An 11,579-nucleotide genomic window follows, 5' to 3' on the forward strand; every position below is an offset into this window, starting at 1 on the left:
CACTCCCCCTCCCCCAATTCTCCATCCCCTTCCCTCCCGGTCTTGGAGGACCCCGTCCTAGCCCGACTGGTTCGTCGTGCAGCCTGCGTGAAGCAGTCGGTGCCACTTCCCGCTCATGTGGGCCCCCGCGGGCTGCCTACGCCTGTGCCCCAGCTCCCGGTTCCGCCGGGCTTTCCCCTCGCTGGGGGTGGCTTTCTGAGCAACCCACTCCGTGCCCCTCTCTGCAGCCTATCCTGCCGCTCGGGGCCCCCGTTCCCCCTCCCGGCGGCGGGGGGCTGCCCCCGGGGGGCTGGCGGAGCTGGGCCGCGGGGGCCCCGGGGCCGGCGGTGCCGGGGTCATCGGGATGATGCGGACGCAGTGTCTGCTGGGGCTGCGCACGTTCGTGGCCTTCGCCGCCAAGCTCTGGAGCTTCTTCATTTACCTTTTGCGGAGGCAGATCCGCACGGTGAGTTTTTGTGAGTGCTGGCAGTGGTAGGGACTCTGTCCGCTGTTTGGAAAGTGTTGGGCCTGTTTTGGGCCTAGGAAGGAAGGCTTGGCGGGGCTTTACTCGCTAGAGAACTAGGGCACCTTTAAGCAAGAGAGGGGGGAGGCGGGGAGACCCTTATAAAGGAACCGAGGTGGGTTTTTTTGTTTTTTGTTTTTTTCCTGACGGCCTAGGTGGGACAAGGTTTGACAGTCTTAGGGGCTAGAATGGTGGGTATTGCTCTTCTTGGTGCTAAAGAAAGCAAGAGGCGGGGAACACCTGTTTGCTAGCAGCCAGAACTGTTGATGTGAACTCAGGAAAGACCCTCCTGTTGGAAGAGCTAGGCTTGTTTGTCAATGGTGGGGGTGGGTAGGAGGGTATATGTTGCTGGAAAAACCTTGTGTGTGAAAGAAACGCTGTTCTAAGGGCACTCCTCCACAAACTCTCTGGAAACTTATTTCTTAGAGAGGGGGTGGAGAATGGATTTATTGAGACCTTGGAAATGAAAAGGGATGCTTTTATGATGGGCATCTTTAGTTGTGAGAGAGAGTACCTTAAAGTTGGGTGGCCTTCTTACAAGATTTGACTGTCAGTTGTAGAGCTTGCATCTAAAGGTGGGTTTGTTTCTCCAGGAGATTCTAGTTATGAAGAGATACCTGGAGAATGGAGACTATTTGGATGTACACAAGCATCTCTGGGTTCTCTCCCCCAAGCTTTTCTCCAAGGTCAAAGCCCTTTCAGCTGACTTCATTGAACGAATATGTCTGTGTATTTTCATCACTGCTGGAATAAGCTTCTGAAGTCAGATTCTGGGGAAAATTGAGTGAGCTGGGTGCTAACAGAGTACATGTCTTTGGCATATCCCTCTAAAGTTTGTAAGAATTAAGCCAAGAATGGGCAGCTTAGATCAAGAGAATTCCCAGAAAGCCCTGCCTGGGTGATACTGGTGGTCGACTTAATTGATTTGAGGGAACAGTCTGGACATGTGTTCATTCTCTACCAGTCTGTTCTATTCCACTACTGGTTTAGTGTGAGAATTATTCTGAGTGGTGGTGGTTATAAGCACAACTAGTTCTCTTAAGAGGTAGAGTCCATAAAAAATTGGGGATGAGAGAGGCTAAGACTGTGTGGGTCTAGCTCCTATGATTTTATGTGTGGACTGCTTTCTGACCTTGTGACAATATCCCCCACCCCTTACTTCCCAACTCCCCCATCTCCTACTTGCCCTGATACACCAGTTTTCTGAGGACAAGGAGTAGTGCTCCAGCCATCTATTGGAAGGTTAGTTACCTCCTAACTTGCTCTCCTTTGTGCCTCACTGACCCCACAAGCCTTTTGTCCTCTCTTCCCTTCCAGTCTGGTTTCTAACCCCACGCCCTTTCTGGCAGATACTTGGAGCATTCCCTACATGCCCAGCATGTGCAACCTGAGATAGCAGAGCAGGACACCCGAGCTGTTTCAGCTCTCATCACAGGCCCAGGGAGAAAAGAAGGGCAGATGTCTTGGGATTAAAGAGGAGAGGGCCTTTGGGTTTGCAAGTAGAGAATTGTGTGGCTTAGGGCCTGGGACTGGAGTAAAGAACATTTGTATTTTAGAAAAGAGCAGAGGGACTTGCCAGGCTCTGCATAGAAGATATGGGTATTAGGAAATAGCCTGTAAAGAAGCCTTGGAGAAGCAGAGCGGAAAAGCTTTAGGTGGTGATGTCCTGTCCTTTCTTTACCTCTCTCTCACAGCCCTTACTTTGAGTTGACCTTTGCCATACCCTGTCAGCCTGGCAAGTGGGGCTTTCCAATGTTCTTTATCTTATTCTGGGCACCAGGATAAAGAGGATCTTCAGAGATTCAGTGCAACTTGTGACTTGGCTAGTAGAAACACAAGTGGACAGGTGGCTGGTTAAAATAGGCATAGTGGCCCCTAGCCAGAGGAACTTAGCTGACCTGACAACCCCTGGATTCCCTCGTCTTTTAGTCCCCTTAGAGATCCAAGGACTTCCTCTCCTGGTTCCTACTCCTTGTCCACTAAGAGCTTGAGGCTCTTGGTTTCCAGTAAGAGATGACAGGAGTGGCCATAAAGAATCCTTGAGGTGAAAGTGTGTTTCTTTGTTTAGTATGGCAGGATAACATCATTTGAGGGCATATTCTACTAAAATTAACTTATTACCCTTGGTACGGTGTTTGAGGCACTGGAAAAATAGGCATGATTGAGAGGAAAGTCTTCTCATGGAGTCATCATTCCATGAGATAAGTAGGGAGATGAATCCAGCTGTGCAGTCTCAGGCAGCCCTAAGTTTCACCATCCTTTAAGCAGGGATAATAACAATGTTATTAGGATTTTTTTTGTTTTTATGATGCTGGGATTTGAACCCAGGGCCTCTTCTTGTATGCTGGACAAGTGTTCTACCATTGAGCTTTACCCCTGTCTCCATTGGAATTGTTTAAGGATTAAATAAGGTCCTAAGCCAGGTGTGGTGATGCACGTCTTTAATCCCAGCACTTGGGAGGTAGAGGCAGGTGGGATCTCTGTCTAAATTCAAGACCAGCTTGGTCTACATAGAGAGTTCTAGGCTAGCTGGAACTATAGGGAGATCCTGTCCCAAAAAGACAAAAAAAAAAAAAAAAAAAAAGAATGTCCAAATCCATACATACAATACCTACCTAATACCTGGCACATGGTAAATGTTCAGTATTTGCTGTCATTACTGAGGAAGATTTCATTGTAAGTGGTTCTAATTCTTTCTCACTATTCTTAGGTAATTCAATATCAAACTGTTCGATATGATGTCCTTCCCTTATCTCCTTTGTCCCGGAATCGACTAGGTGAGTATGCTGGATGGGAAGACACCTGGAAGGTAAAGTAGGGTTCCAGCTCTGGACTAGAGGTCAGTTGGTGTTATCCCTTTCCATTGTGGTTCAGCCCAGGTGAAGAGGAAGATCCTGGTGCTGGATCTGGATGAAACGCTTATTCACTCCCACCATGATGGAGTCCTAAGGCCTACAGTGAGACCTGGAACACCTCCTGACTTCATCCTCAAGGTGTGTGGAGATTATGAAATCCTTCTATTTATTACTATGCCCAGACCTAGACTCCCTTTCCCAGGTGTAAGTGTTGGAAAGCCTTGGCACCAGGGTTAGGCAGAAGGAGAAAAGCAGGTGGTAGGCATAGGGTGGGGTGGGATATCCTTTAGGACTGTTGGTAGTGCTTAGGACTCACAGTTCTTCCTTGTTCCTCTATAGGTGGTAATAGACAAACATCCTGTCCGGTTTTTTGTACATAAGAGACCCCATGTGGATTTCTTCTTAGAAGTGGTGAGTGTGCATGAACCAATGAGAGCACTCTCAAATGAAAGAGTGATTGTAGGGCTCTGGAAATTTCAGGGGTTGGAAAGCGTGAGAATGGGTATGGGGCAGTTTTGTATAGTAGAGGCTTGCAGGAGGTAAGGGCATGGCTTTCAGTTTCTGGGGTTCATTTGTTATATTGATATAATTCTATTCTACAGACATTCTGCACTTTTGTGTTTGCATCTCTGAATCTTAAAGATATTTGCTACCTCAGATATTGAGTTTGGAAGTTGGGTGGGGGGTAGTTAAAGTTTTTGTCTTCATAGATGTTACTCAAAGGCCTAAAAGACTGGGCTGAAAAAGAAGTTATGTTTTAATGAATGATTACCTTGTATGATGCCTGTCTTCCTCTTAAATCTATTTCAGGTAAGCCAGTGGTATGAGCTGGTGGTATTTACAGCAAGCATGGAGATTTACGGCTCTGCTGTGGCAGATAAACTGGACAATAGCAGAAGCATTCTGAAGAGGAGATACTACAGACAGGTAAGGAGCTAGAATCAGGCTTGAGAGGAAGGCTTCCAGGGAGGTGTCTAGATGCCAGGCAATTGGACAGAAGAGGTGTACTACATAACTCCCTGCTTTTCAGCACTGTACTTTGGAGTTGGGCAGCTACATCAAGGACCTCTCTGTGGTACATAGTGACCTCTCCAGCATTGTGATCCTGGATAACTCCCCGGGGGCTTATAGGAGCCATCCAGGTATGAGATGGTGGTGAGTCTGGGAGGACCAGGATATGGTTCTGGGGACATTTTAGTTTTGTCTTTATTTCTGAGATAGGGTCTCCTTATATAGCTCAGGCTAGCCTGATTCTTGTTTTGGTGGTGCTAGGGATGGAACCCAGGGCTTCATACTAGATCTGAGCTATGCTCTTAACCCCTTGAGGGGTTAAATGCAGGGAACTAGAAGGCAGGAGACCGACCTGGGCCTTGGTCCTAGAGAGCTTGGATTCCCTGCTGTACTATAGATCTGAAGGCAAGTTGTTTATTTCAAATGAGATACTCATTTTCATGTATTCATTTCATAAATGGGATTTCCCAGTTAAAATTCACTTTGAGGCACACTGACAGTAAGTTTGACTGGAACTAACCCCACAGTATATAGTAATGTTTAGTTTTACATTTGAAATCAGGGGTATATTTATGTTGTTGACTTCTGGTGGGTAAAGTATGGATTTTTAAGTAATAATTTTCAGGAAAACTCTACAGGCTCTCTTGAATTCTTTTCTTTTTCTCAACTGCAATTTCACTCACCCTAGACAATGCCATTCCTATCAAATCCTGGTTCAGTGACCCCAGCGACACAGCCCTTCTCAACCTTCTCCCAATGCTGGATGCCCTCAGGTAAGGGAAGTTGTTGAGAGGCACTTGGAGTTCCTTTTTTATTTTTGACAAACTCTTGCTATGTAGCCCATGAGGGCCTTAGATTTGCTTCCTGCCTCAGCCTGCCAAGTGCTGGGAGTATAGGTATACACCATCATGCCTGGCAACAGGATGATTTCTGAGGAAAAGAGGTGGGATAATCCCAAGAGAATTTTTTAGAATGTCGGGTTTGGCTTATCTGTCTTAAGAACTTAAATGTTTGAGCCAGACTTCTTATTCCAGAGCTCTTTTTTCAGCCATTTGGTTTTGGTCAAATTGTACCTGTCTCATTATGTGAAAGTGGAAATAAACTGTGTCCTGACCTCTCCAGTGAGGTTGCAATGGGCTAGTGTTACGAGGATGTCAACCACAGGGTCCTCCACCAATGCAAGTTACTGTCATTCCAGGTTCACTGCTGATGTCCGATCTGTGCTGAGCCGAAATCTTCACCAACATAGGCTCTGGTGACAGCTGCTCCCCCTCCACCTGAGCTAGGGTGGGGGGGAAAAGGAGAGAGAGTTCTTGGGATGCCATCTGTTGCCCTGTCCAATGTGAGGACTGCCTTGGCAGGGCCTGCCCCCCCCCCCTGCCCTGGGAGCCCTACACTTCACTCCTGGAGTCTGGATGGACACATGGGCCAGACTGTGAAAGCAGCCTCACTCTAACTTCATGTTCACACTCCATGGAAACGCCGGACTGGGACAGGCGGAGGCCTTGGAGAGCTGAGTGTCTGGAGAGGCAAGACTGGCCAGAGTGACAGATAGACATAACGGTCATCCCACAGGCTCAAAGAGAAGCCAAGTCAGCTTTGTTGTGATTTGATTTTTTTAAAAACTCTTGTACAAAACTGATCTAATTCTTCACTCCTGCTCCAAGGGCTGGGCTGTGGTTGGGAGATTGGGATTTTGGGCCATTGGATCTTCCCCAAACTTTTCCTTCCCTTTTCCTCAATTTTTCTTTCCCCATATTCCCTGATACCTGTAATCAACTTTCTCTTTTCTCCTTTTCTCTCTTTTAAACCATGCATTATAACTTTGAAACTAAAGCTGCGCTAGGTCCTTGTCTGGGTTTTTGGGAAGTGGAAGGGCTTTATTCACAACCACCCTGTCCCTAAAGCAGATGGGGAAAAGTGCTGGTGTGAGGGGAGAGGTGGGGACCATTATGTGGGAGAGAGAAATTTCGGTCACTATGGATGGCAGGAAGGGCACCAGTGACAGAATGGAGACCTGGGGGGGGGGGGCAGGGGAGCAGCTTCAGAGTAGGCTATAGAAGGATGAAAAGAGAAACCTGGATTCCCCAAAGAGCATACAGCTGGAGAAAGGCCCAGCTTCTGTCTGTGAGGTTGACGTGGACAGACTTTAACGGGCCCTGCCTATGGGCTGTTGGCACCCAAGTTCTAAGCTGCTGCGGGCGGAGCCTCACGTCCTGGCTTGCACTTCCTCCCGAGCCGGTTCTACTTCCTCCAACCCGCCACGTGATGCTCCGCCCTCCTCTGAGGTCGCATGATTTCTTCTTCATCTCGGCCGTGTCCCTCCGCGCTGGAGTAGTCCCTATCATTTAGACCTCTGCCGTTCTTTTGGTCCACCCATCCGCTAGCTCTGCGCGTTCTTTGCGTGTATACAAACCTCTCTTTTCTTGCTGTACTCTTAGTTCTGTAATCCGTGTCCGCTTGTTGTGTACTACTTTGTCTTGTGGTCAAACAGCCATCTGACGTACCAACACGTTTCGTGAATAGCTAGCCTCGTAGTGCTGCTTTCCCCAACGTAACTTCCGAAAAGGGCTAGAGAACCAAATCTCATGGTTGCCACCTGCTACCCCCCCCCCCCACCTTCCCCGCACTTTCGTAGTGCCTGTTATCGGGAAAGCGTTTTCAGTTAACTTTCAACGACAGCAGAAGCCAATCACCTCGGCTACGTCACCTGCGTAGTCCACAAATTGATTCCAAAGCTACTACGCAGACGGCGAGAACTGGGCGCACTGCGGGAGGCGCTACGCTGGAGGCGTTCGCGCGCTGCGGTAATGGCGTACTTCAGCAGGCGGGGCCTCCCGGGAGCGCCGGGGCGGGGTTGGTGAATAGGGAAGTGGCGCAAACGGGTGGATCGCTCCGCAGAGTGTTCGCGTCGAAGCTGCCGCCGCCGCCCCCTGTCCCGACCCCCCCTCCCCTGGGTTCCCTCAGCCCAGCTCGGTCCAGCCCGGTTCCCGGGAGAATGAAGTTCGTTTATAAGGAAGAGCATCCGTTCGAGAAGCGCCGCTCTGAGGGCGAGAAGATCCGGAAGAAATACCCGGACAGGGTCCCGGTAAGGACAGCCAGGGCCGAGGTGCCGAGTGCTGACGCGGTCGCCAGAGCTAGGCTTGGGTATGGGACAGGCAAAGTGGAGGCGGGCTCCCCGTCCGCGGTGGGTTTAGGAGTCCGAAACTTGTTCCTGGTCCAGGATTGAGGGGATTGTAGTCGAAGTAGGTTTGTTAGGAACATGGAGTGGACTGGAGAGAGAAACCGTGGCATTGTCAGAATGGAGGCCCTTGGGTGTTTGACAGCCTGAGCTTCATTCACATGGCCAATAGGAAGGTTTTCGCGATTGAGGCTAGAGTTCGATCCAGACAAATTCATCCTATTTCTACGAAGATGGTAGTTATTGTGACGCGCTGTTCTGGGATCATGCTTTGATACTTAGGTGAGCCAGTGAGGTCAGGATCTCTGGACTGGCTGCATGCACCACATACAAGGACAAAGAGAAAGGAGATCGGGGTAACTAAGGAAGTGGGACTACTGTAGCTTGAGTTCGTCACAGATGGAGCTATAGGCTGTGTTCCTTGTGTCTCTTAATTTTTATCTTTTTATTAGGTGATAGTAGAAAAGGCTCCCAAAGCTCGGATAGGAGACCTAGACAAAAAGAAATACTTGGTGCCTTCTGATCTCACAGGTGGGACTGACCCAAGACCTGGGTTTCCTTCTGTGGGTGGGGAATGCCGTCTCTGGGAGGAGGCTCCACCTCACCTTGTAGCTGTTTTCTGTAAGCATTGATGTCCCCTGTGACTTTCTTGCACCTCATGTTTTTGGCAGTTGGTCAATTCTACTTCTTGATCCGGAAGCGAATTCATCTCCGAGCTGAGGATGCCTTATTTTTCTTTGTCAACAATGTCATTCCACCCACCAGTGCCACGATGGGCCAGCTGTACCAGGTATGGCACCTTAGAAGTAATGGGAGTGTTTGGAGAGGAGTTTTGGGACAGTTTGAAGGGAAGAAAGTGAAGGCCATCAGTGGACTAGCTGGCAGTGGGGGAGAGTAAATTGGAGGAGCTGCTCTGATGGGGGCACTGCTACTGAGGGCTCTTAGCCATTCCAAGAAAAGAGTTTGAGGTGCTTTTGTGTTTTTTGTTTGTTTTTGCACAGGATTGCTGCAGGAATGATACTGCTTGACTACTAGGGTTTGGAGTGATTGAGGCAATCTAACAGGCACTTTAAAAAGAATGATATGTTGGGTGTGGTGGCTCACATCAGTGAACTCAGCACTTGGGAGGCTGAGGCAGGAAGATTGACTTGAGTCCCAGGACAGCCTAGGCTACAGTTTAAGTCCTTGATCTCAAAAACCAAAACAACCTGGCTTACCACTCAGGCTTACTCAGGAGGCAGAGGCTTGATCCATACAGTGAGACCCTGTCTGAAAACACATCATGAAAAATTAAAAACAAGCCACCAGGTGTGGTGGCATATACCTTTATTCCCAGGCAGAGGCAGGCGGATCTTTGTGAGTTCAAGGCCAGCTGGGACTACAGGAGACTCTGTCTCAAAAAAGACGAAAAAAATAAATAAAAGTTCCTCTTTTTCCCTTCAGTACTAGGAATTTTACCCAGTGCCGTAGACATACTAGGTAGACACCCTTCCACTGAAGATCTCTATCTTCAATCCTTTGTTTTGAGACAGAATCTTACTAAGTTGCCTAGACTGTCCTCTTTACTTTCAATCCTTTCCAGTAGCTGGAACTACAGGCCTGTACAACCAGGCCATTCTTAAAAGAATGGTTCTTGAAGAATGTTTGGATGGTAGATAGTTCAAGTAACTGAATCCCAATTGTCTTAACATACTTTTCTGCTTTCACTCCAGGAACACCACGAAGAAGACTTCTTTCTATACATTGCCTACAGTGATGAAAGTGTCTACGGTCTGTGCAGCTGCTGTCCCTGAGGTGGGGCGTTCCATTCTACAAAGAGAGGTGGTGCTCCTTCCTTGACTTCCACCTCCTCCAGGCTCAAACACCATCTCCCTTCTTCAGGACCTTCACTTAATGTTTGAGGCTCTTTCCAGCCCCTCTTAGCAAGAGGGGTAGTAGGAGACATGGCTTCTCATACCTCTCCTTTCTCACCTTGGCTCTCCATTCCCTTTCTGCTTTAGACTTCTCGATTGTCAGTCTCCGTCACATCCAATGATTGTTTTGGTTTCTATTTCCTAACTGCTTAAGGGGCTCAGAACCACAACAGTCCCTTTCACTACCTTCTTTTTGGGGGATAGATGGAAGGGACTGAAATTGTGGGGGAAGGTAGGAGGCAACATCAATAAAGAGGAAACCACCAAGCTGAATTGAAATTTGCCTTGTGTCATTTCATTCCCTCCTTTATTTTATTTTTTCATTTTCAAGTGTCATGGACTTCACTAGTGATGAAAGAGAAGGAATTGGGGTCACAGGTTGGAGAAATACAGATTTTTTTGTTAATGTTGGTATTCCTCGCTCTGTAAAAGGGTTGTGTGAATGGAATAATCTGAGCGTTGGTTTGTGAAACTTTTAATTTTATGTATATGTACATTAGGTTGTGATACTAATTTTTTTTTACTGTGGGTCCGTATGAAGAAAGTTTGAAAGTACCATGTTTAGGTAAGCATATCCAAATTTGTTACTTGGGATTAAAGAAATGATCATGTTTGGGAGGTGGTAAAAGGACTGTCCTTAAGTGAATGTCAGTTGCTGAGTTTGTGTTGGTATGTGGGATCCTGTGGCGTAGAATTCGAGAGAGGGAGACTACTGGGAGAAAGAAGCCATTATCACCAGGAGAACTTCATCTCCCGGCAACCATTTCTCCTCTTGGCTCGAAGTGGGGCGGTTCCCTGGGCGCAAAAAAGGCGGGGTAGAATGATGCAGTATGGTGGCCGAGAGTGATAGAGCGCTCTTCCTTTACTTTTTTAGCCCCACCTAGCCTACATTTCCCAGGAGTCTGTACGCGCTCTTCCGCTCTGCCTTCTGGCTGCTGATCGCTCCGCCACTCCCGGGCGGGGGAAGGGCGTGACTTACCGCGCCTGCGCCAATCGAAGACTTACTGGGAACTGAAGTTCCGGAGAGTCTTGCGCTCCCCTTTCCGCCGCCCCCGAACAGACTACAAACCCCTTGGTGCACTGCGCGGCGGAGCCGGCGGGGAGGGGTGGGGGAGAAGGGAGGGAGGAGAGTGGAGGGAGGAGGAGGAGGAGAAGAAGAAGGAGGAGGGAGCAGGCGGCCGGCGGCACGGGGGGAGGGGGCCCGGTCCGGGAGTGCGGGAGGCTGTGGAGAGGGAGGTGGCGGTAGCGGGTAGCGGACTGTAGTCTCCACCGGGCCAAAGCGGACACTTCGGGGGAGCGAGGCAGTAGGAGCACCGAGCACCAGAGGCGGCACCGGGATCCCCGGCTCAGGGAGGCGGGGGGGTGGGGGGGGTCGCCGGACCGAGTGGAGGGGAGGGGGCGATGCTGGAAGCCATGGCGGAGCCCAGTCCCGAAGGTAAGCTCTCCACCGGCACGGAGGGGCAGGGGCGGGTGAGGATTCAATTGGCAAACTTGGAGCTCGAACCCCGGCGCCCAGCGGGGGAGTGCGGGAAAAGGGGTTGGGGGCCTGGTTCTCGAGGTGGAAGAGCAGCGAGTTGAGAAACCTTGGAGAAAGAGGAGTGGGAGCCCGGGCTGGGGGAGTTGGAGATCAGATGCCCTGTGGATAGTCGGGGGGAGGTGTCTGGGGATAGGCACTGGGAAGTCCAAGCTTCGCGGGCTAGGGACTTGAAAAGGCCTCGGACTGGCTGGGGCCCCGAAGCGGAGAGGTCCGGGGAGTCTGCGTGCCCGAGAGTACTTGGGGGAGCGCGAAGAGGACCGAGTGAGGGAGGGCCCGGTAGTTGGCTGAGCTGGGGGAGTTTGCGGCGGTGGCGCCGGAGCTCCTAGTAGTTGCCGCCAGGGATATCTCGGTGATTGTTGAGGGGTGGGCAGGTAGTTGGGAGAAAGGGGGCCCGGGTATTGTCTGTAGGAGAGAGCCCTGAACCGAGGGGCAGTTGTGCGGCGAGAGAGCTGGGCCAGCCGGGTAGTTGGAGGGCGGCGAGGGGCGGTGGGGGTTAAGACCGGCAACTTGCAGTGTGTGTGTGTGTGTGTGTGTGTGTGTGTGTGGAGTGGGGGGGGGTTGGTCGGCGAGGGCTAGAGCC

The 11,579-nt window shown here is 50.0% G+C and overlaps 3 protein-coding genes across 4 annotated transcripts in view; all 3 read left to right on the forward strand.

The window, feature by feature from the left end:
• Nucleotides 1-6: 6 nt before the first annotated feature.
• On the forward strand, nt 7-6,204 carry Ctdnep1 (CTD nuclear envelope phosphatase 1). The gene is made up of 8 exons (XM_008855846.2): nt 7-445; nt 3,213-3,279; nt 3,377-3,495; nt 3,697-3,768; nt 4,168-4,284; nt 4,388-4,499; nt 5,057-5,141; nt 5,567-6,204. Exons 1-8 carry the CDS (start codon nt 344-346, stop codon nt 5,625-5,627), a joined length of 735 nt encoding a protein of 244 aa, XP_008854068.1. The 5' UTR covers nt 7-343; the 3' UTR covers nt 5,628-6,204.
• A 1,030-nt stretch (nt 6,205-7,234) lies between these two features.
• Nucleotides 7,235-9,741, forward strand: Gabarap (GABA type A receptor-associated protein). The gene is made up of 4 exons (XM_017795055.2): nt 7,235-7,456; nt 8,002-8,080; nt 8,221-8,339; nt 9,262-9,741. The coding sequence occupies exons 1-4, from the start codon at nt 7,367-7,369 to the stop codon at nt 9,340-9,342; spliced, it is 369 nt and encodes a 122-aa protein (XP_017650544.1). The 5' UTR covers nt 7,235-7,366; the 3' UTR covers nt 9,343-9,741.
• Nucleotides 9,742-10,575: 834 nt separating this feature from the next.
• Nucleotides 10,576-11,579, forward strand: part of Phf23 (PHD finger protein 23) — a 4,544-nt gene continuing 3,540 nt past the window's right edge. The window contains exon 1 of one of the 2 annotated variants that reach the window (XM_008855848.3): nt 10,576-10,897. In XM_008855848.3, coding sequence (XP_008854070.1) covers nt 10,864-10,897 — 34 coding nt within the window. In that variant the 5' untranslated portion in view covers nt 10,576-10,863. The remainder of the gene's footprint in view (nt 10,898-11,579) is intronic. The other variant, XM_008855849.3, reaches the window with a different exon arrangement.

The sequence above is a fragment of the Nannospalax galili genome, unplaced genomic scaffold (assembly GCF_000622305.1).
Source record: "Nannospalax galili isolate Female #2095 unplaced genomic scaffold, S.galili_v1.0 scaffold146, whole genome shotgun sequence".
NCBI lineage: Eukaryota > Metazoa > Chordata > Mammalia > Rodentia > Spalacidae > Nannospalax > Nannospalax galili.

Excerpts from the sequence above, each read along its gene's own strand:
- Ctdnep1 (XM_008855846.2), top strand. The coding sequence starts at position 344 with ATGATGCGGACGCAGTGTCTGCTGGGGCTGCGCACGTTCGTGGCCTTC. Across the intron at positions 446-3,212 it reads TGCGGAGGCAGATCCGCACG|GTAATTCAATATCAAACTGT; the intron begins GTGAGTTTTTGT and ends CACTATTCTTAG. Across the intron at positions 3,280-3,376 it reads TTTGTCCCGGAATCGACTAG|CCCAGGTGAAGAGGAAGATC; the intron begins GTGAGTATGCTG and ends ATTGTGGTTCAG.
- Gabarap (XM_017795055.2), top strand. The coding sequence starts at position 7,367 with ATGAAGTTCGTTTATAAGGAAGAGCATCCGTTCGAGAAGCGCCGCTCT. Across the intron at positions 7,457-8,001 it reads AATACCCGGACAGGGTCCCG|GTGATAGTAGAAAAGGCTCC; the intron begins GTAAGGACAGCC and ends TCTTTTTATTAG. Across the intron at positions 8,081-8,220 it reads GGTGCCTTCTGATCTCACAG|TTGGTCAATTCTACTTCTTG; the intron begins GTGGGACTGACC and ends TGTTTTTGGCAG.